Source organism: Bubalus kerabau, chromosome 2, assembly GCF_029407905.1.
Source record: "Bubalus kerabau isolate K-KA32 ecotype Philippines breed swamp buffalo chromosome 2, PCC_UOA_SB_1v2, whole genome shotgun sequence".
NCBI lineage: Eukaryota > Metazoa > Chordata > Mammalia > Artiodactyla > Bovidae > Bubalus > Bubalus kerabau.
In genome coordinates this window covers 103,475,990-103,500,499 of record NC_073625.1, presented here as the reverse complement: position 1 = coordinate 103,500,499, position 24,510 = coordinate 103,475,990, and the positions used below count along the sequence as shown (strand labels likewise).

Sequence of the window (24,510 nt, the reverse complement as noted above, 5' to 3'; positions counted from 1 at the left end):
TGATTGAGTTATTCTAAGTGACTCAAATGTTTACAACTTTCCCAACCTTGATTAAATATACAAAGCCCAAACTGTCTTTTTCTAATTCACAAATTCAGAAAAAGCTCTCCTAATTGAAACGGTCAGGATGAGTTAAGGGGGACCTGGTGAGCCCCTCCCAAGAGCAAGAGGACAGCATTCACAGGTTCTCCACTCAATCTGCCTTCTCGGAATCAGGCACTCTGAGCTATGCCTTCCACCACCTCTCTTCACTTTCTATGACCCTCCCAAGTCTTTACCATCAAAGTCTATCAATTCTAAGTCCAAGTCTCTCAATATCCTTCAAAGTAACTGATTAGCCATTTAATACATCAATTTAATTATTAGGAAGAAGGGTTAGGCCAAGGCTTCTTTGCAGGGGAATTCCCAGAAAGGTAATTGCCTAAATAAAATTTTGGTGGAATGCTTAGGCACTGTGAAGATAGCTATTTCGTAAAGGAGTGCCTTTGGGCACTCACGAAATCTCATAAGATGGTCTCCTTCCTTGCCTATCCTTTAAGTGAGCAGTCCTTAAAATTGCCCTTGAGACCATTTCAGGGGCTCCACAAAGTCAAAACTATGGTCATAATCACACCAATTCCTTATTCTTCATTCTCTTACAAATGTGTTGTGGAGCCTTCCAGAAATTACCTGATGTATAATGTTACTATCAGTCTGATGACCCAATGAAATGTATGCTTGTAGGTTTTTGTTTTTAAAATGTATTGGTTTTAATATCAAATATGGTAAATATCAACAGACATAATTTGCTATATAAGAAAGCTCTTTGGGGTCCTAAGTAAAGGGGCCCTGAGACCTTTAAATGTTTGGAACTACTGCTTTAAGTTACAAGATCTGATCTGGCAATTGAGATGCCAGAATATAGCAAAATCAGAAGCAGGATATTAAGTCCTACCAAATTCAAAGCTGTGTGAGCTAATTCATTTGAAAAGGTTAGTATCTAAAAGTAAAATCAAAACAGCATATATAAGGAAGTGCTCCAAAACTGACTGGGTCATATCACCAACATGAAGGAGCTCTCACTGGTCAGAAAAGGACATCTGACTTGTGATGTTGTGAGAACTCAGAAATGTCAACAGCATCTTTTAGAAGACTAAGAGAGAGGGGGGAGGGCTTCACACACAGAGGGAATATATAAGTATTATCATTAATGTCCACATTTTCCACATTCCCCAAGAGAATATCATGAACCAAATAGTTAGACACTTTTAATTATTTAGTATATTAATACAAATATATGAAATAATACATAAATAACATACGAAAAGTTTACTAAATATATAAATATTCAATACAACAATAAAGACAACTTAAGTTTTAGTTTCTAGGTCACTGGATACAGACAAGAAAGCAAAAGATACTGAAAAAGTCACCAGCTTGGTCCAATGATGATTTAGAGTTCAAAACTGTTCCACTAGTTAGAACAATATGTTTATGACAAAGGAATTTGTACAGCCATACATGCTTCCTCTGCTATTGTGATAAGTTACTTTATAAGAAAAAAAGTTGGGGGAGGCAAAGCATTTGAATTAACTGACTGCTGATTCATAAAACTTTCTAAACACCTCTTTTCATAATATATTTCATTACACTAGGTTGAATTTAGAATGATTAAAATAGGGCTGGGTCATATTATGAGACAAATGGATGAGAAATGCATGCTTTTTAAAAAATGAAAGCTGCTAAGACTAACAATATTTTGTCTGCTATAAAAACAGATAAGCCAAGTTAAGGTTGCCAATATTACTTCACAATAAATTGAGTTCCACTTCCATTGTGGTAACATCACAGAAGTACATAAAGAAGAGCAGTGAAACTGAGACTTCTAGAAAGACCAGTTAATAGCAAACACAGTAAGCAGGCAGTGGACAAGATACCCAGTGATGAGGAAATAGACTTATGGACCAAAGAAGAAGGGAAGAAGAGATGGCATATCCACAGAAAGGCAAAAGGCAGTCTCAGAAAAGTTCTTTGGTCCCTACCTTCCTGTATTCTTCTTTCATTTCTTTTCTCTTTATTTATCTTTTTTTTTTTCTTTCCTGGAATTGCATCTGTTTTTAGAGCAGAATGGAAAATTATTTGGTCCAACTTCTTAACTTTCTGGATGCGAATGTGAAAGTTCATTGAGATATGATTAACACAGAGTTGCCACCAGTTGGAGTCAAAGTCAACCTCCGAGCGGTGGCTCCTGGCTCCAAGTCCAGTATCCTTTCAACAGCACAACACTGCATCATTTTACAAAACCAAGTCCTACAACAGACCTGAGAGGTAAAATGACTTCTTCTGGGAACTCACAGAAGCACTGGGTGGCCTACATGGCAGTGGAAAGTCTTGAAATTCTTAGGCCTTTGACTCCCTTTTTTTTTTTTTTTTTTTTTTTTTTTTTTTTTTTTTGCTCTTTTAGGTTCCTTGGAGAATGACCCTCTTTCTTCTGCTTGCCTCCTGAGTCAGATTCAAGTAGACCAGGAAATAACTGTCAGGGTTCTGTGCGACTCCTCTAGGGCTCTGGGTAAAAGAAAGATCAAGATACGAACTTTGAAAATCTATAATTTCTATTCTAATAGATTTTCAGAAGATAGATAATAGAAGGACCAATAAACACAGAATTCTCCAGTGAATATTTCATCAGCAGAGGAGGAAGTAGATACCGCTGACCCAGTGTGCTGTGAGGCACTGTGACTCTCTTTAAAAGGATATGAGTAGTTCTAGGAAATAATAGCTTACCATTCTTAAGCAATGGAGAAGGAAATGGCAACCCACCCAGTATTCTTGCCTGGAGAATGCTGTGGACGGAGGACCCTGGTGGCCTGCCATCTATGGGGTCACACAGAGTCGGACACGACTGAAGCAACTTAGCATGCATTCTTAAGCAAGATTGTACTTGCTTAATAACACATGTAAGACTACAAGTAAAAGAGCAGGCTCAAGAATTCCAAATGATCCACATGTATTTTATTTATAAGACCTTGAGCTTTGTTTCCTGTGGATACTCACTTATTGGACATCAAGGTGGGAACGGTCACAAACTAGACAGATGGAGGCCCTTACAAGACTATTAGCTTTCTAGCCCTTAAACTGGGAGAAGGTGGGCTTCCTTACAAGGCAGGCAAACAGTGAAGTAAAAGGTCTGGGATTTTATCTTGGCTCCAAATCTCACTCTCTCTGTAATCTTAAGTAATTCTTTACTGGAACCCAAAGTTTTGCATGTTTTAACTGTGTCATCATTTCTAATACCAGTGATCTGTTCCATGGTGAAAGACACAGAGCAGCTCAGGCAAGAATGCCCAGACTTTCAGGTCTGTTAACCACCTACTTTATGATTGGATTTTGTTCTGACATTTTGATATGATGGGTGGCATTGGTACCTATTCACACGTAAAATTTTATAGACAGATAGCCTTGGGATGCAAGATTTCTCCTAGCAGTTCTAACCTAGATTGTTCAATAATAACTGCTTCACACTTTTCTCATTTAAATCATCCCTTCTTCTACTTGAAACTATAATTACACTGGGATGGGCTGAGAGTTACCACTCAGCCAGCCTTCATCTGGGAAGCTTAAGTACAATTATTAGTAAAGCAAAGATTTTTATTTTTTTTGGAAACATGTATCTTTTATATTATTCTTCCAATTAATCTCCAATTTCAGCATCACCAATTATTTACTGAGTACTGCTGTTATTTGATAGAGTTCTAAGCTTAAAATAGGAGAAAATGACTTGATTCTACCCAGGATATAGTGTTTCGCTAACATTGCCATTATCATCATTGCAGAGAACCCATTTATAAGATTAGGTTATTGTGAAGCCAAGTGGGAAAAATCAAAGTAAGTATATAGATATGAGTTTAAATAAATCACTTTTACCTGACATAGTTAGATATTTTGAAGAAAAATGAAGTTTGGAATATGCATTTCACATGATTGTCTAAGTCTTCTATTGGTTTCCAATTCAACCGTGACCCAAACAATAGAAGACTGCTACTGACAATAAAAATTTCTAAAAATTAGGTGATTATCCATGATAATATGCCCCAAAGTGAAGTTGTTTCTGAGAAGCTTGTAATCATTGGTGGTTTGGCTAATGAGAAATAAAAGATTATTCTTAACCTCAAACTTAATGTTTTTGTAGTATATGTAAGGGGCAAATTTATGACATCAACTGGGTTTTAATAGAAAAAAATTATCAAGAAATTTCCATAGGAAATTTTAATTTCTTTTCACTTTCTATTTAGTAATACAATACTGATTCATAAAAGAAAAAAAAAACATTCTTTGAAAACCTATTAATCTATTATCATATTGTTGTAGTCTCATGGGAAATAACTGTGATGATCTCACTAGGAATGGTGCAAAGAGAAACTGCCTCTAACTCATCAAACCTTCCTCAGAGAACAGTTTTACTGTTGGAAAAAACCCAACGTAACACTCTCTGGCATTACACCAAATCACAGGAAAAGCGGCCTGACTTCTCTATGAGAAGAACATCTGTCATTAGAGATTACCCCTCTGTCTACAACCTGTAAATTTGCTTATGTTTTTGTGAGCAATAAATCAGTGATTTTAATCTACAATAAATACTTTTGATCATTTATCTAACAAAGATTTGAACTTAACAGACTTTTCTTACCAGATTTGTCTTACTACTGGCAGCTCCATGGAGATGATTCTTTGTCTGCTCATATTTAATAAGCTCAAAAACTAATTCACCTCTACTTTTTCTTTCCCCACAAACTGATCACACTCTCACACACACACACACACACACACACACACACACACACACTCACTCTCAGTTCCCCCTCTCCACTTCCATTTCTGTTCACATGACCATTTTTTCAGATCACTGAGGTCCAGAATCTTGGGGTCATTTTGACTGATCATATTTCCCTGTCCATCCAAAAGTTTTATGTTTCAGAAGATAATAGAAAGAAAAAGAGAGGAGAAAAAAACACAAAGTAAGGGTAAAGAAAGATATTTTGTAATAACCTAAATGGGAAAAGAATTTGAAAAAGAATAGATATATGTATAACTGAATTACTTTATATGTACACCTGAAACTAACACATTGTAAATCAACTATAATCCAATATAAAATAAAAATTAAAGATGACAAGCAAATATAGTAGGACTATTCACTTTCATCACAATTTGACAATCAAAATTTTTTACTTAAAGAAAATTTAAAAAGTCACTATATTTGATGATTTTCTTCCTTTTCTTCCAAATTTTTGGATTACTTAAGTTTTGGTCTTCAGTTCAGTCGCTCAGTTGTGTCCGACTCTTTGCGACCCCATGAATCGCAGCACGCCAGGCCTCCCTGTCCATCACCAACTCCCGGAGTTCACTCAGACTCACGTCCATCGAGTCAGTGATGCCATCCAGCCATCTCATCCTCTGTCGTCCCCTTCTCCTCCTGCCCCCAATCCCTCCCAGCATCAGAGTCTTTTCCAATGAGTCAACTCTTCACATGAGGTGGCCAAAGTACTGGAGTTTCAGCTTTAGCATCATTCCTTCCAAAGAAATCCCAGGGCTGATCTCCTTCACAATGGACTGGTTGGATCTCCTTGCAGTCCAAGGGACTCTCAAGAGTCTTCTCCAACATCACAGTTCAAAAGCATCAATTCTTCGGTGCTCAGCCTTCTTCACAGTCCAACTCTCACATCCATACATGACCACAGGAAAAACCATAGCCTTGACTAGACGGACCTTTGTTGGCAAAGTAATGTCTCTGCTTTTGAATATGCTATCTAGGTTGGTCATAACTTTCCTTCCAAGGAGTAAGCATCTTTTAATTTCATGGCTGCAGTCACCATCTGCAAACCAGTATTTTCTCAGCCTTGAGAGTTTGTCTCTAGCATAGCTGACACTTGATTTTACTAGCTATTTAAGTATATGGGACCAAATAACCTTAAGCTAACTCTCTTCATTTCAGCAACTGAATAAGGCATTGAACAATTATATTTCCCAGAAAATAAGAGACTTAATACACTAAGGACAATTATTTTGCAAATGTCCCTTTCTAGTGAAATTTACCTTGGGCTTGAATGGACTGTATTATGAGATTCTTGTTCAAGGGGACATTTGAAAATGAATTTGAACATGTCATACTTTTCTGCTTATACATTTACAGAAGTATAGAGCAATATCAGCAAACACAGGTTGAAATAAACACAATTAACAACTGTGCCTTTCAAGTCAGGAAACGATAACTGGAATATTCCAGCAGAGGTCAGAAGACCAGGATTCTAATTTTAGGCCTGCTGTTAACTGTGTTAGGGGAAGGAAGTCAACTTCTGTTCTTAACCAGAAAAGCAAAATGTTTGGAAAAAGTAGAGTCAACTGGCTTTCCACCTTTGACATTTTTCACAGAGCTAAGGGCTTCCCAGGTGGCTCAGTGGTAAAGAATCCATCTGCCAATGCAGAAGCCTCAGGAAACTGGATTCGATCCCTGATTTCTGGGTTGGGAAGATCCCCAGGGGAAAGAAATGGTAATCTACTCCACTATTCTTGCCAGGATAATCCCCTGGACAGAGGAGCCTGGCAGGCCACAGTCCATGGGTCGCAAAGAGTCGGACAGAGCTGAGTGACTGAGCACAAGGAGGTCTATGGGCTTAAATTTATGTGCAATAAGATTATCTGATTTGCAATCTCCTGTCCCCTACAGAACAAATTCTTTTATCTACACCTGCAAAAGGTCATTGATGCTGGTGATTTGTTGTTTTTCTTACAAAATCACATGAATTCATCTAGTGTTTATATAAGGCTTATGCAAAATTAAATGTTCAAAAAGCTTAGAACATGAAAGATATTACTCTATGAGACAGAAAGAGAGGAAAAAAGGTAGCACATAAGTGATATTATTAATAGAAATATAAATAACAATCAAAGTGAACATTTTTCTTCCCCTTTCTGTCAGTCATGTGAGCAGGAGAAAACTCCCACAGCACCACTTCATCCTAGAAAATTCCCACTACATACAACATAAACTGCACCTTTTCATTAGCTTTAATAAATTATGCAGTGTCTTCAGAAACCAAAGAAATTTAATTCTTCCCCTCTGGCTGACTCCTCTTGTTTGATAGTGTCTCTTGTTTTCTATTCTTCCATAATGTTTAGATTCAGCATCTATGAGGTACTGATTTTGCAGTTTAAAAAGTGGAATAGAAAAAAATCCCTTTGAAAATCTACCCTTCCATTCAGTCATTCATTCTTTTAGTGAACATTTAGTGAGTATACATAAGACACTGTGATAGATGTTGTAGGAGATGGAAAGAAATTAACAGTGTATAAGGGCAGGATGAGATGATAAAGGTATTCTCCCCTGTGTAAGTCCTAGAGTGTCTGAGCCATAGTGAGCATATAACATAGAAAGCACTACTCAGTTGGTGATCACATTGGACAAGTTCACAGTCCCTTCAGTGGGATAGCTGACCTGTTGTTCAGTCGCTCAGTCATGTCTGACCCTTTGTGACCCCTTGGACTGCAGCACGTCAGGATTCCCTATCCTTCATTGTCTCCTGGAGTTTGCTCAAACTCATATCCATTAAGTCAGTGATGCCAACCAACCATCTCATTCTCGGTTGTCCCCGTCCCTTGCCCTCGATCTTTCCCAGCATCAGGTTCTTTTCCAATGAGCTGACTCTTCACATCAGATGGCCAAAGTATTGGGTCTTCAGCTTCAGCATCAGTCCTTCCAATGAATTTTCAGGGTTGATTTCCTTTAGGATTGCCTGGTTTGATCTCCTTGCAATTCAAGGGACTCTCAAGTGTTTTCTCCAGCACCACAGTTTGAAAGCATCAATTCTTTGGTGCTCAGCCTTTTTTATGGTCCAAATCTCACATCCATACATGACTACTAGAAAAACCATAACTTTGACTATACAGACCTTTGTCAGCAAAGTGATGCCTCTGCTTTTTAATATGCTGTCAAGGTTCATCATAGTTTTTCTTCCAAGGAACAAGTGTCTTTTAATTTCATGGTTATCATGCCTTATTTAGGACTTCCCTGGTGGCTCAGATGGTAAAGAATCCACTTGCAATGCAGGAGACCCAGGTTCAATCCCTGGGTTGGGAAGATGACCTGGAGAAGGAAATGGCAACCCACTCTAGTATTCTTGCCTGGAGAATCCCACGGACAAAGGAGCCTGCTGCTGCTGCTGCTAAGTCGCTTCAGTGGTGTCCGACTCTGTGGGACCCCATAGATGGCAGCCCACCAGGCTCCACCATCCCTGGGATTCTCCAGGCAAGAACACTGGAGTGGGTTGCCATTTCCTTCTCCAATGCACGAAAGTGAAAAGTGAAAGAAGTCGCTCAGTCATGTCTGACTCTTCGCGATCCCATGGACTGCAGCCCACCAGGCTCCTCCATCCATGGGATTTTCCAGGCAAGAGTACTGGCAGGCTACAATTCACGGGGTCACAAAGAGTCAGACATGACTAAGCACTCATCCCTTATTTATATCTTCATTTGAACCCCGGATTGTCATTAAACAATAATTTTTTCCTTCTTTTTACTTCCCATGGGACTCACCTCGATCTTGGTTCCGATGACGTTTCCAGTAGAGTAGAATTGAGATTAAGACCAGAAGAATTACCAAGGAGACGATGCTTAACAACAGTGGAACTGAAAACCAAAAGCCTGTGGATATTGATAGGAGAAAAGGAAAAACTAGTGATAAGTGGAAGCTGTAGAGGCAAAAAGTAATAAAGAGATAGTTGTAATGAGATTCTACTAGAGTTGTGCTTTTGATGAAAATTATTCTTACATATATAAAGGTCTACATTCATGACCTCATATTATTTTAATAGCATTTAAATAATAATAATAATTAACATGTTTTATGTGGTTACTATGTAGTAAGAGCTTTGAATGTGTTGCCTCGTTTAATCCTCAAAATAGCTCGAGTTAGGTATTATTATTACTACCATCTAACAGATTAAAAAACAAACAACTGAGGCTCAGAGAAGTTGGGTAAGCCCCAAATCAGTGCAGTAATTGGTAGAACAAGGCTTGGTCAGAGATCTGTTTGCCTTCAAAGCACATAATCTTTGCCATACTGTCCATTAAAGTAATATGTTTATTGAGGAATTTTTGGAAAATATAGAAAAATATAAAGGAAAAATAATAAATCTCATGATTCCAACCTCCAGGAATAACTCAACTCCATGTTTTGTGTTCATTCTAATCAATGTCTTTGTTATTAAACTTCTTTCTAGTAGTCAGTAAATGCAACTTAGCCTAAATATCAGTTCCTCAGTGTCACTGTGTAATACAAAGTCAGAAAAAGCACTGTCTGATTTGGGAGTCTCTGGCATTTTCTCCATACCTTTATAATGGGATTTTTCACATCATAATTTAACTGATTATCTTGGTTGTGAAGACCTTTTTTGTACAATTCTTTGTATTCTTGTCACCTCTTCTTAATATCTTCTGCTTCTGTTAGGTCCATACCATTTCTGTCCTTTATCGAGCCCATCTTTGCATGAAATGTTCCCTTGGTATCTCTAATTTTCTTGAAGTGATCTCTAGTCTTTCCCATTCTGTTGTTTTCCTCTGTTTCTTTGCACTGATCGCTGAGAAAGGCTTTCTTATCTCTTCTTGCTATTCTTGGGAACTCTGCATTCAGATGCTTATATCTTTCCTTTTCTCCTTTGCTTTTCCCTTCTCTTCTTTTCACAGCTATTTGTAAGGCCTCCCCAGACAGCCATTTTGCTTTTTTGCATTTCTTTTCCATGGGGATGGTCTTGATTCCTGTCTCCTCTACAATGTCATGAACCTCCGTCCATAGTTCATCAGGCACTCTATCTATCAGATCTAGGCCCTTAAATCTATTTCTCACTTCCACTGTATAATCATAAGGGATTTGATGTAGGTCATACCTGAATGGTCTAGTGGTTTTCCCTACTTTCTTCAATTTCAGTCTGAATTTGGTAATGAGGAGTTCATGATCTGAGCCACAGTCAGCTCCTGGTCTTGTTTTTGCTGACTATATAGAGCTTCTCCATCTTTGGCTAAGAATATAATCAATCTGATTTTGGTGTTGACCATCTGGTGATGTCCACGTGCCGAGTCTTCTCTTGTGTTGTTAGAAGAGGGTGTTTGCTATGACCAGTGCGTTCTCTTGGCAAAACTCTATTAGCCTTGTCCTGCTTCATTCTGTATCCAAGGCCAAATCTGCCTGTTACTCCAGGTGTTTCTTGACTTCCTACTTTTGCATTCCAGTCCCCTATAATGAAAAGGACATCTTTCTTGGGTGTTAGTTCTAAAAGGTCTTGTAAGTCTTCATAGAACCGTTCAACTTCAGCTTCTTCAATGTTACTGGTTGGGGCATAGACTTGGATTACTGTGATATTGAATTGTTTGCCTTGGAAACGAACAGAGATGAGATCATTCTGTTGTTTTTGAGATTGCATCTAAGTACTGCATTTTGGACTCTTTTGTTGACCATGATGGCCACTCCATTTCTTCTGAGGGATTCCTGCCCACAGTGCTAGATATAATGGTCATCTGAGTTAAATTCACCCATTCCAGTCCATTTTAGTTCACTGATTCCTAGAATGTCGACGTTCACCCTTGCCATCTCTTGTTTGACCACTTCCAATTTGCCTTGATTCATGGACCTAACGTTCCAGGTTCCTATGCAATATTGCTCCTTACAGCATCGGACCTTGCTTCTATCACCAGTCACATCCACAGCTGGGTATTGTTTTTGCTTTGGCTCCATCCCTTCATTCTTTCTGGAGTTATTTCTCCACTGATCTCCAGCAGCATATTGGGCACCTACTGACCTGTGGAGTTCCACTTTCAGTATCCTATCATTTTGCCTTTTCATCCTGTTCATGGGGTTCTCAAGGCAAGAATACTGAAGTGGTTTGCCATTCCCTTCTCCAGTGGACCACATTCTGTCAGAATCAGAAGATATTAGGAAGAGGTGGCAAGATAATACACAGAAGAACTGTACAAAAAAGATCTTCATGACCAAGATAATCACGATGGTGTGATCACTCATGTAGAGCTAGATATCCTGGAATGTGAAGTCAAGTGAGCCTTAGAAAGCATCACTATGAACAAAGCTAGTGGAGGTGATGGAATTCCAGTTGAGCTATTTCAAATCCTGAAAGATGATGCTGTTAAAATGCTGCACTCAATATGCCAGCAAATTTGGAAAACTCAGCAGTGGCCACAGGACTGGAAAAGGTCAGTTTTCATTCCAATCCCAAAGCAAGGCAATGCCAAAGGATGCTCAAACTACTGCACAATTGCACTCATCTCACATGCTAGTAAAGTAATGCTCAAAATTCTCCAAGCCAGGCTTCAGCAATATGTGAACCATGAACTTCCAGATGTTCAAGCTGGTTTTAGAAAAGGCAGAGGAACCAGAGATCAAATTGCCAACATCCGCTGGATCATCGAAAAAGCAAGAGAGTTCCAGAAAAATATCTATTTCTGCTTTATTGACTATGTCAAAGCCTTTGACTGTGTCGATCACAATAAACTGTGGAAAATTCTGAAAGAGATGGGAATACCAGACCACCTGACCGGCCTCTTGAGAAACCTATATGCAGGTCAGGAAGCAACAGTTAGAACTGGACATGGAACAACAGACTGGTTACAAATAAGTAAAGGAGTACGTCAAAGCTGTATATTGTCACCCTGCTTATTTAACTTATATGCAGAGTACATCACGAGAAACGCTGGGCTGGAAGAAGCACAAGCTGGAATCAAGATTGCTGGGAGAAATATCAATAACCTCAGATATGTAGATGACACCACCCTTATGGCAGAAAGTGAAGAGGAACTCAAAAGCCTCTTGATGAAGGTGAAAGAGGAGTGAAAAAGTTGGCTTAAAGCTCAACATTCAGAAAACGAAGATCATGGCATCTGGTCCCATCACTTCATGGCAAATAGATGGGGAAATAGTGGAAACAGTGTCAGACTTTATTTTGGGGGCTCCAAAATCACTGCAGATAGTGATGCAGCCATGAAATTAAAAGATGCTTACTCCTTTGAAGGAAAGTTATGACCAACCTAGATAGCATATTCAAAAGCAGAGACATACTTTGCCAACAAAGGTCCTTCTAGTCAAGGCTATGGTTTTTCCAGTGGTCATGTATGGATGTGAGAGTTGGACTGTGAAGAAAGCTGAGCGCTGAAGAATTGATTCTTTTGAGAGTCCCTTGGACTGCAAGGAGATCCAACCAGTTCATTTTAAAGGAGATCGGTCCTGGGTGTTCTTTGGAAGGAATGATGCTAAAGCTGAAACTCCAGTCCTTTGGCCACCTCATGCGAAGAGTTGACTCATTGGAAAAGACTCTGATGCTGAGAGGGGTTGGGGGCAGGAGGAGAAGAGGACAACAGAGAATGAGATGGCTGGATGGCATCACCAACTCGATGGACATGAGTTTGAGTGAACTCCGGGAGTTGGTGATGGACAGGGAGGCCTGGCGTGCTGCAATTCATGGGGTCACAAAGAGTCGGACACGACTGAGCGACTGAACTGAACTGAATTTAACTGAGCACCTTCAGATTGGTCTCACTGATGTTAGACACTAGTTAAGAGTTAAGATTTGTCTTCAATAGTTCTAATACTTGACATAATGGTTTAAGTGTGAAAGATTTTTAGTAAATGCTTGCAGAATAAACAAATATTATACAAATGATATATAAATGTTATAAATGATAATAAGTCAATTTTGGCACTCTTGGAAAAGAAGAGATGTTCCTTTTCAGATTCTTGCTTTTCAGGGAAATTTACCCTTTACCTTGGCAAAATCTGAGGATCTTGCCATAAATGTCCAAATCTAACACCACAAACATCTTGACCAAATTTACTTAAATGTTTACTTTTTGATTAGTTTGCTTTTTCAAGGACCCCAGAAACGACTACAGGACATGTTCATTAGAGACTATCTGGGCTTCCCAGGTGGAGCAGTGGTAAAGAATCCTCCTGCCAATGCAAGAGACATGGGTTTGACCCCTGAGTTGGAAAGATCCCCTGTAGTAGGAAATGACAAGAATATGACAATATTCTTGCCTGGAAAATTCCATGGACAGAGGACCCTGGTGGGCTACAGTCCACGGGGTCTCAGAGAGTTGGACATGACTGAGTAACTGAGCACATGACAATGAGGCATGAACTTTTTGGGGTTCACAATGTACCCTGAAAAAAGCAGCAATATCTTTTTATAGGAGGCTTGTTAACTGAGTGCCTCATCCAGAGTCAGTGCTTCAAAACTATGCAGAGAAAGGCAACTATGGCTGTTTGTCACTGAAGCATCTTGTCCCTAAGACCACTGCTTTCCTTATTCTCTCTCCCATCATCTTTACCTCTTGTATCAATGAGACTCAGAGATAGCAGTTTGGATGGAAATACAGACAGCAAAAGAGGTCCTGAGCAGGAGACAATTTAGTTTAAAATGAGGTTGGGAAAACTCAGATTGGCCTCTTTCCTGAAAGATCTATTGCCCCTTTCCCATAGTGTAGATTATGCAAAGGTTTCGTCCCAGATGTGACTGCTTCCAGGAAAACATTGTAATCCCTCCAGACTGAGCTGATGCTCCTTCTCTGCATTCTCAATCTTCCCATGTTATACCACAGCGTTCTTTTTTTTTTTTTTTTTTTAAATCAGAGAATGGTTTGTTGCAGGGTCAAGCAAGGAGAATGGGTGGCTCCTGCTCAAAAACCCCAAACTCCTACCATAGCTTTCTTATTGAAGCATTTAACCTGCATTTTTACAACTGCCCAGCTCCTTCTGCATTCCTTCCTGGACTAGAAGCTCCCTGTGTTTGGGGACTGAGTCCTTGCTGTCACATTTCTGGCATAACAAATACTCAGGAGCACAGAAGAATAAATCAATGGAATGGTTCTCAGTAAAAGCATTCAGTGTGTGAGCAACACACCACAATTGCCAAAGCAATAAAATAGGCTTTACTGGCTTCCTCAACTGTTTTTATTTCCCTACTTACCCCATTCTCTGCCTTATCAGCTTCTTTGCTAAGAGGCCAAGAGGCTCTGCAGAGCATTCACCACCTTGCAGGTGTGTGTCCACAAATGTGACCACAGAAAACCTCTCTTACCTTTGTTCACGGTTTCCCTGTAGTCGGTCACAGTCCCCAGGTGTAGCACCTGGCAGATCACATCCTTCCCCACCTGTGTCTTGGGGTCTTTGATCTGGAGGATGCTGGTGACAGATGTTGTTCCATTGGGGTGTGAGACGATCTCAGTACTGTTCTCAATCCCTGACCCAAAGACCTTCCAGGAGATCATAGGGGCTGGGCGAGCATTGGCAGAGCAAGTGACATTTAGGTGATCTTCAGATAATTTATAGTGAAGGAATACTGTGGGCTGTACTGGGACAAAAAAAATGATCTGCCATCAGTTATAAAATCCAGTGTGAGTCCCACACTCTCCTCAGAGAGATGAGAGAAAGATCTTTACAGAAAGACAGTGGGGGCTAGAGAGCTAATGTGGCACATCCAATCCAAACTGGGGCCTTCTCTTCCTGTCTAATTCTCTGAACAGCAGGGTGGAGACTGGCCTATACAACCCTGTGACAAGAATGATCCTCTATGGAGTTTGTCTCTAAGAGAATTAGCTAGATGGACAGAGGGTACCTTTCCCCCCAAACAGTGCAGAGAATAATTATGCTTTTCTCTTTCGTGGACAATGCAGCATCTCTGCCTTCTTCTGCGTATCCCTCTCAAGTAGTCGAACAACAACTATCAGTCAGCACCTCCACACAGGTGGTCTGCACTCCTCAGAAAAGCAGAGCAGTTTCAGAAGAGAGAGCCTGTAGAGGGGCTGCCACTTAGAAAAAGCCTTTTTCTGTTTGGAACTGGGCCAGTGAATAAGAGGCATGGAGCAGACTTAGAAAGTCCCTGTATACAAAATGCAAATTATGTATTCACAGTCAGTAGTCAGAAAAATCACAGAATGACAGTTGTAAGGACCTTGGAGATCACCTTATGGAGTTAACAGAAAATAAAGAGCTTATGAAAAAAGGACATTTTTAGGTCAGCTGTACCCTGTTCCCTTTCAAAAGTCCCTTGACTAATGAGTTCATTTTCCTTGGAATATACAGTTTATCTCTGCTGAGCAAATGCAAACGTCTTTCTATGGTTGGCTTTGGAGCCCACAAGATAATTAAAGGGCAGTGCTAAATAAAAGCTTGTCTGTGTTTAGAAGTTCAAGAGGTGGGTGGGTGGGAGTAGGCTGGAGGAAATGAGCCAATAGGAGGACTGTGGCTCTGACCAGAGCGCCCAGATTACTAGCATCAGTGAGCCCTGATGTTATAAAAGTAAAGTAGGGCCAGTATGGCTGAAATGGCCAGCCTAGCTAGCAGGGTTCTCTGGTGTATCAAAGAATCACTTGGATGAAAGCTATACCTTATGGCAGGAAAGTGTCATTGTGGAAAAGAACTACAGAATTACCAGCTAGAAGACACAGAGGAGTCTGTGTTTCAGGCATACAAATTATTCAAAGATTAATGAGTAAAGAAAGGGAGCAAGAGAGAAAGATGAACAAAAAAGAGAAAGGAAACAACAGAAATGAGAAAAATATGACACAAGAAGGAAAAGGAAGAAAATGGTGGAAAGAAGGAAATAAGGGAGGGTGAAAGGAAATGAGGGAGGGAGGCCTGGTGTGCGGTGATTCATGCGGTCGCAAAGAGTCGGACATGACTGAGCAACTGAACTGAAAGGAAATGAGGGAGGGAGGGAAGGAAAAAGAGCAAAGGAGGAATAAAAAAGAAGAGGGAGGAAGGATTGGAGGAGGGAAAAGACCCAAAAAAACCCAGGGAGACGGAAGGAGACAAAGGAATGAAAGAAATAGAAATCAAGAAGAAAAGCCTGATGCAAGATTCTGCAGAGTAGACTCATGGACAAAATAAGTGAAAGAAACGTGTTATCTGGCATTGTCCTACCTCCCTTGCATTCTTATTTACTGAGCCTCTCCTTATCCCTTGTCCAATATTCTTGGTGTGTTCAAACTCTCATTTTAACATTCCCAATAACCCTAAGTTTGGCTTTCCCTTCTAAAACCACCACCAAGTGTGCATCCTCCAAAGCTACCCCTTATTCCTAATTCTCGGTTCTTGATCCCAGCTAAGCATCAGTTAACAGGAAAGGAATCTTGTCAAACTAAGCCTCTTAGATTTTAGAAGAATGCTTATTTTCCTGTTAAATCGCTACCAGGCACTGGGTATGAAGAACCTCTGCTGCATGGCTGCTTATCAATTTTGCAAAAGCTCCGCTGAAGCAAAATGAGAGGGACCCCCCCATAACTGGCTCCAGCTTAGCCCAATCTGGCTTTGTCCTTAGGTTAAGAAATACGAAAGCTCTTAGGAACCAGAGATGATCTATTTCACACTTATGGTGCAGATAAATAAACTCTGGTACACCATGGACAGGACTCTTCTAGGGTCACATGACTCCTAATGGCAATGCCAGGTCTGAAGCATAGCACTGCTTAGGGAGAATTTATCCTCACTATGGTCCTTAGTTTACTCTTGTTGACAACAGGATTCTTCAAAGCAAAGATAACTTCAGGCAAAGATTCAACATAGTTCTATGAACTCTCCAAATAACCATTAGCACAGTTACACAGTAGACATGAAAGGCCAAGCGTCCTCCAATGAACCTTTCTGGGGCTAGGATCCTGAAAGACTACGTACTACTACCACTGCATTTCAAACATTCTTCAAAATAACATTTCAAGCTAGAGACAATGTATTCTCAGAGACTCTCACCAAAGAGAGTGAGGCAGGCTATTCCTGAGATCTTTCCAGAACCAAAGGTATTAAAGAGGCACTTGTAACACGCCTCATCTTCCAAGGTGGTATTCCAGAAGGTAATGGTTGAGTTCATGAGTCCCAGCTGGGTGATGTTTATCTTGTCCTTGTAGGCAGGCTGGACTACAACCCCATGGTTCTTGCTGTAGGTGATCATGTTTTCTGGGCTTACAGCCTTGATTTTTTGCCATGTCACAATCAAAACTTCCTGGGGATTTTGCAGAGAGCATCTTAAAGAAGCAGGTGTGTTCAGCAGCCCTCTTACATCCTGGGTCACCACTTTCATCATGGAATCATAAAAGAACATTTATATTTTAATACATACACAAATATACATTTTTGATTAAAAAATGCATGTTCAAAGTCAAATTTATAAAGAAAAAAATACAAAAAAGAAAACAACATTTACCTACCTTCCTGATGTTGCCAGAGAACTACAAGTTCAAATATGTTTGTTCAGTCTTTAAGAGTAGCAGAGTAGAAAAATAAGAAAGCAAACTCCCAGTGACCAGAACTTACATGAAGAATCCCTGTAGGCTGGAAATTAGGTGAAATGAGGTTGAAGATGGAAACTGCCAGATAGGATAGATAGGATAGAAGTATCACCAAGTGAGTTTATGCCTGGAACAGTAACAGCTAGGAATAAGAAAGGGCCAATGGGCAATATGCAGTGATTAGTTTAAGTGAAGAAGTTACAGCAGCTCTATACATTCCACACACACATCTGAAAAGGAAGGGGCAGCAGTAGTGACGTCTGCCGTCAGGAAGCAGTGGTAAATATAGGAACATAGACAGAGAGATGTACAGGACAATGCTCCAGGAGGCTGATAGTACCAGAGAGCTTTGACAACCAAATTACAATCTACACAGTCCCCCATTTTTACTGAATGTAGTACAGAATATAAGGTATGGCAATAATTTCTTCCCCCTCCAATGCTGGCTACTCATATTGATATGATCGATGACTCAATGGGAAATGTCAATACGGTAACAAATAGACAAACACTTGAGTCAACTGACACATGATAGAGGAATAATAAACTCTACAAATGAATGAATAAACATTTTTACGTGAACAAATGTGATATCTTAAGTGTGAAAAGGAACCAGCACTGTAAATAGTAGAAACTAGAGATGTATAAAATGAAAAATATAAACTCTTTTCACAATCTGGCTGCCTTAGCAGAATGAGTATCACTGAAGACTAAATGAGTAAGTAGGAAGACCAGATCATAAAATTCTTCCAGAATTGGAAGGGTTAAAAATATAGAAAAGATTAAATATTGAAAGACTGATATTTCAGTATTAGTCCAAGTAAGATTTTTAAAAGGAAAGAGAAGGGGAAATGGAAGACAAAAACACTAAGAAACAAAAATGTATTTTTCAAAATGATAAAAGGAGAAATCTGAAATAAGGTATATCCTTCATGAACCTTGATTTGCCTAACAACATAACTCTGAAATATATACAAAGCTAATAGAACTACAAAGGAAAATGCATAAATCCATAATCATAATGGGAGAATTTTTCATTGTTCTCTCAGAATTTTCATTTCCATCTATTAAAAAATAAGAAAATCAAATACAAGGACATAGAAGACTTTAAAAACAAATATTTATATGTGTACATGTAATATGTGCATATGAGCATGTATTTATAAACCTTTACCCAAAAGAAAACATACATGCTTTTCAAACCACATGTGAAACATACCCCCAAATTAAACTTGAAGTAATATACAAAAAAAATGACTTTGAACTCAATCCATAATGCAATAAAATCAGAAATGTACATACTTTTGTCTCCTTAATTACACCAGAAATCATAACAAAAGTTATAAAGCACTATGAATGACAATAAGAATATCATATATTAAAATCTGTAGAGGCTTATAAAGCAGTTCTCAGGGGGGAATATTTAATCCTAACTTAATTTATTGGGAAACAGGAAAGATTGAAAAATGAATACCTACATGCATTCAAAATTCCCACACACCAAAAGTTGATAAAAAGAGTGAATTAATAAAGTTAAAAGCACAAATTAATAAAATAGTACACAAAATACTGACTTAATCAAAACACCAAAATCTGTTTTTTTTTAAGACTAATAACACAGATAAAATGACAAGAGTAATTAGAAAAAAAGAATATATGCTCTACAACTTCAAGAATGAAAAGGCGGGCATAGCAACAAATACAAACTGGAACCGCCAAGTGTTGCAAAATTCCAATTTTAGTGAGGTACACTCTTGATAGTTGCAAAAAATTCTAGGGGAATAGCTGTTGTTAGGATGGGGTTTCTTAAAGGTTTGCTGAGTGCAGAGCATAGATTTGAATAAATTGTTGCTTTTAGAATAGAGAGTAAAAAAGGGATCAAAACTAGAGCTTCGACTTCTAGGGTGAAAAAATCTATGACTATGAGAGATTATTTCTCTTTGACTATGTGAGAAATAATTTAATGGAAAGTTTACAATTATTTGCTGCTTATATGAAATTCCATTTAAGGTCCCCCAGTTGGTAAATCCTGAACTATACACGGTGTGAAGCATCCCTTTTGTACCCCTGTGAAGGCTGCTGACTATAGTACACACCACATTGTTGTGCAAGTCGCTCAGTCGTATCCGACTCTTTGCAACCCCACGGACTATACAGTTCATGGAATTCTCCAGGCCTGAATACTGGAGTGGGTAGCCTTTCCCTTCTCCAGAGGATCTTCCCAACCCAGGGATTGAACCCAGGTCTCCCGCATTGTGGGTGGATTCTTTACCAGCTGAGTCATGAGGGAAGTCCAAGAATACTGGAGTGGGTAACCTATCCCTTCTGCAGCAGATCTTCCCAACCCAGGAGTTGAACTGGGGTCTCCTGCATTGTAAGCAGATTGTTTACCAACTGAGCTATCAGAGAAGCCCATAGTACACACCACACAAAAGGTAATAAAAGGCCAGCAGTAAGTGAGGTGTGGTCTCCCATGGAACCAAAGAGAAAGGTCTGGCAGAAGTAGGCAATTCAGCATATAAGTGGACAGCTCAGGTGTGTTTTATATAATAGACTATGTGAACATATGTGAACTATATGTAGCTTTCATATTTCACCATTTTTAATATTTTTCTGTAAGAGGGATACAACCAGTTTTAAGGCTTATTGCCAGATTACTTGCCCTAGAGGCCAAATTCATTCTTGCTCCAACACACATTCCCATGTCTTCACACACATATGGAATTATTATTTTAAACATTATGCACTTTGATAGGTGAAAAAACGATGTCTTAATTCAGAAACAATTTTTTTTCATGTCTGGGTTTATCTATGAAAAGTTTCTTAATATTAAAGTTTTTGAAAACAAAAATGTGGAAAGCAGAAAGAACCACTCCCAGTCTTCCAAACAAATTACACGGTTAAATAATTCATGCAGACAAATGAACACAGCACAGACAAGAGTGGTCAGATGTCCACTCCAGAAACTGTGTTTCCTGGATTCCACGCAGGGGAATTGAATATCTTTACCTTGTGCCCTGCATAAGATCAGTGGTGCCAAGAACCAAATCAGTTGGAAGGTAGATAGATGACAGACGAGCCTTCTGAACACCTGAAGACAGAGAGCAAGTACAGAAATGGGCATTTGAATGTGGACAAAGCTAAGGGAGCTTCAATCTAATCGCTGTATCAGGAAAAATAGCAGCTAAAGTTTTAACCACTGGAAGCCTTTGGTTTTGTGGAAGCAGCACCAGGGACTATAAATGGAAGAAATAACAGAGGGTGCTTAGGTTGGGACGGGAAAAGCAGCCATGTGGTTCTTTCGTTATGGCCATTCCTAGCAATTTGAGGCTGTGCTCCCAAAGCCGCCACTGTCAAGACTGCTGAGAAAACAAACTGCCAAAAATATACCCAGAAAACACAGACTACAAATGTTGCAGAACATTTACTCCCCAAATGATCCACATCTGTTAATATTAAAAATCAAACTCAGGTGTAACCACTTTGCAGAACATGTTTTGATATTTGCTGAGAGAGATTTTCCTGCAAATTCTGCACAATTCATGTAAATTGTACCTTTTAAAACCAGTATTTGGCTTTTTTTCTTCCCCCTTGCTTTATTTTCATGTGTCTGGGCACAAATCCTTGGCATTTTTTTTTTTTTTAACAAATCATTGTAGTATTTAAGACAGTATTACTCTGGGAATCATTTTGCTATAAAATGAAGAGTGGAATGGAAACAGATTACTCTGCATCAGTCCCATAGTCTTGATCTACATTAGTATGTTCATTGTAAGGTAAATTTTGCCTATTTTTCTATAATTGAGGTGTTTAAGAAATGCAGATTTCTCATATCTTTCTTTAACTGAACTTCAATTTTATTTCATGTTGCTATTCTACTAGAGGTAGAGACTAAATTTCAGTCAATGTTACATAATCTCTGTCTGATAGTTCAATTGACTATCACTTCACAATTGTCCCAGTCTCTGGCACAGCATCCAGTCATGGGAATGCCAAGCCATTGGACAGGACTATTAACCCTTGGTTACAACCATCCTTCCATCTTGGCATTGTGCTCCCCTCAAGTCATCCTCCTGATCATCAGTTTGTGTAATTAAATCCTGTGCTTACAGGGTGTTCTCTCATGCTCCCCAGTTCTCTGGATTCTGTGCTCCTGGATCCTTCCTATGCTGAACAAAGCAGAATTATACAAGGGTCTCTGCCTAGACTTCCATGTATCTATCAATCTCTGTTTTACTGTTCCCTTGCCATGGTGGGTAGGCTTGCCTCTTCCCACAGTTGCCCCTAGGAAAGCAAGGCACAGCTGTTTTCTGTTCTTTGATTTCAACACCTACCTCTAAGTTCTATTCAGCGTCCTCCTAAACTCCCCACTCCTGGGGCCAGGCACAGAGCATCCTTCTCAGGACACAAGCCAATGCTAATCAGTCTCTCTCTGCTCTCCCAGCCTAGGGTCAGAAAAGCTGCTTCCTCTATCACCTTGTATTCTTCCCATCAGCTTTTTCTGGGATGAATGCCTGTCCTTGGTCTTTCATCATTTAGGCTTTTAAAACTCAAATGCTTAGGTTTTTGTTATTTCAAAACTTTGGCTTCTGAAACCAGAAGTTTTCTTTGGCATTCTGATTACACACCATCACGCCACATGGAAATCCAGGTTCTAGTAAAGGCTGTGATGAGGAATGCAAATAGTTTAGTTCTCAGAGTAAAAATCTGTATTTTAGGATAAGAGAAAAAGCAGACACACACCAAAACACAAGATGTGGGAACTGGGAGACAGTAACATTTAAGAAACAGAAGCACAGTGATTGAGGTGAAAAGAATTAGAAAGAAAGCCTTGCTATTAATTAGGCACACATTTCTTCTGGCTAATTTGAATTCAGGCTAGCACAAATACTAGGTGTGTAAGCTTAGACAGATCATTTTACCTCTTAGAGATACAGAAAAAAAAATAGTACCAATCTTCTGTTAGGTTAAATGAGATGGTATATGTAAAGCTCCTATAAAGTGATTGATACAAATAAACACTAAATCAATGTAGCTGTTATCACATTAGGTTACTGTCTGTATCTCACTATTTGCTAAACCCAGGGTAGACAAGACGTGAGTGGGGAAGCTGGAAGAAGATACAAAGACCATAGGAACTGCAGACATTCTTTATTCAGCGTGGCAAGGCAGACAGGCTTTACTCTCTAATGGCTGAAACAGCAGTAACAGTGACCATGCAACTCGCTTCAACTTGATTCTCCTCGAGCTTTTTAGGTGGTACCTATATAGGGCCACACCATGATGCCTGAGCGCAGTGCCACAAATAATCCCAGCTGTAGGATTTGAGTGGAGTGAGGCGAGAGCCTGATCACTGCCACCTGGCCAATTGTTTACTCCCTACATTCCACCCCTTCAGGGTCTCTCACCACACAATCTACGTGCCCATCTTCCACGATATTCCCTTGGCGAGTAACCTTCACAGGGGCAACTGTACCCCTGAGGATTCTCTCATTTAGGACCCACAAAACCTCCCACAGGTGCCAGGCCCACCCCTTCAAAGAGGGGATCTTTGGGGTGTTCACAGCCCACCAACATGATTGCACTTTTCTAAATCTGAGGACACAGCCTTTACAGTACACTGTTCTCTGTATCTCAGGGTCATAAGCCACATCATCATCTCATGTAACTACCCATATCTCTTGCTGCTGCTGATGCGTTGCTTCAGTCGTGTCCGACTCTGTGCGACCCCAGAGATGGCAGCCCACCAGGCTCCCCCGTCCCTGGGATTCTCCAGGCAAGAACACTGGAGTGGGTTGCCATTTCCTTCTCCAATGCATGAAAGTGAAAAGTGAAAGTGAAGTCGCTCAGTTGTGTCCAACTCTTAGCGAACCCATGGACTGCAGCTTACCAGGCTCCTCCGTCCATGGGATTTTCCAAGCAAGAGTACTGGAGGGGGTGCCAAGACATGGTAAATGCCAGTATGTGTTACATAGCTTAAAAAATTCATTAATCAGATCACACAATAATGGAAGTAGAGAAGTCCACTTATAACCCTTGCCAAGAGGGCCAGAGTCCAGAGATCTGGGTCTTACCTGACAGCTACACTGCCCCTTCCCTGAAAATTTGTAAGTTCAAATCCTGAAGCTGCCACAGTCATATGGACTTGAAAAAATTCACCTGTCTGCCTGTTTATTTGTAAAACTGGGTAATAACTCCTTCTTTGAAGGACAGTGGTGAAGATTAAGAGCACCTGGCATTCAGTAAGCACTAGCTGGGAGGCCACCATTCTTCTTTGTTAAGGAAGGCAATAACTGTGTAGTCTAGCCAACAAACCATATGCAAAAAAATTACCTTGAGGCATTACTTGTATTTGGATTTTTAAATTATTTTATATCAGTTACCAATGTAAATGAAAATCCTCTCCTTCATTTTGTCATATACCTAGATCCTGGATAACAAAATCCCTGTTTCTCACGGATACCCTGGGTTTTAACTCTGATTTATCCGATCCTTTTGGCTTCCCACGGCAAAGGCCCAGAGGATACAGAAAGAGGCTGGAGCATCACAGAGGAGCCAGCCTGATCCTGAATTCTGCAACCCCACCCCAGATTTCAGGACCAAAAATGGAGCCAATACAGCACCCTCTATCCACGCAGCCAGCGTCTGCCTCCAGGCTCATTTCTTCTACAAGGATGTCAGTGATCGATCGGAGAAAGCGTCTCCGGAGCCCGCACCTGGCAGCATCCTGTTTCCAGTTTACCGCGACAGATAATCGCAACCCTAGGAATGGAGGTATGGCCTATAAACCCCGCTGTGGAAGGCAAGATCCGCTTCTCTGCAAGGTTTAGAACTGAGAGGAAAGCGCAAGCGGGAATCCCAGCTCTGAATCAGAGAGGGGAAAGCCGCAGCCTAGCGTTCGCAGCCTGACATCGCCCCAAGGCCACCGGAGAGGAGTCGCCCACCCTGCGCCCTGTTTTCCACGCCTGGCCCAGCTCACCAGACACTGCATCCTCGCTCCTGGCCGCGCAGGTTATTTGGTTGCTGCTGAGAAGCCTGGAGGGATCTCACACCGGACCAGGCAAAGCCCCTCCTGTTCCGCGGAGCAAAGACGACGTGTTCCCCACGGATTCACAGCTGAATTCCTCCTGCTCCGCCCCGGCTCCGGCCCCGCCCCCTACTCCTCTACCAGCCTCCCCCTACCCACCAACG

The 24,510-nt window shown here is 40.2% G+C and overlaps 1 protein-coding gene across 5 annotated transcripts; it reads right to left on the bottom strand.

Annotated features, from left to right (window-relative positions):
• Nucleotides 1-1,220: 1,220 nt before the first annotated feature.
• On the bottom strand, nt 1,221-24,451 carry CD200 (CD200 molecule). Of its 5 annotated transcripts, XM_055568144.1 has the most exons (7): nt 24,299-24,451; nt 23,943-24,081; nt 20,329-20,410; nt 16,784-17,104; nt 14,115-14,387; nt 8,569-8,676; nt 1,221-2,544 (listed from the first exon to the last, which is right to left on the bottom strand). In XM_055568144.1, the coding sequence occupies exons 4-7, from the start codon at nt 16,980-16,982 to the stop codon at nt 2,537-2,539; spliced, it is 588 nt and encodes a 195-aa protein (XP_055424119.1). In that variant the 5' UTR covers nt 16,983-17,104; nt 20,329-20,410; nt 23,943-24,081; nt 24,299-24,451; the 3' UTR covers nt 1,221-2,536. The 5 variants fall into 5 exon arrangements, with proteins under 5 accessions (XP_055424119.1, XP_055424117.1, XP_055424116.1 ...); XM_055568142.1 differs by lacking the exon at nt 23,943-24,081 and having other exon boundaries at nt 24,299-24,446; XM_055568141.1 differs by lacking the exons at nt 23,943-24,081; nt 24,299-24,451 and adding an exon at nt 21,430-21,451.
• Nucleotides 24,452-24,510: the final 59 nt, after the last annotated feature.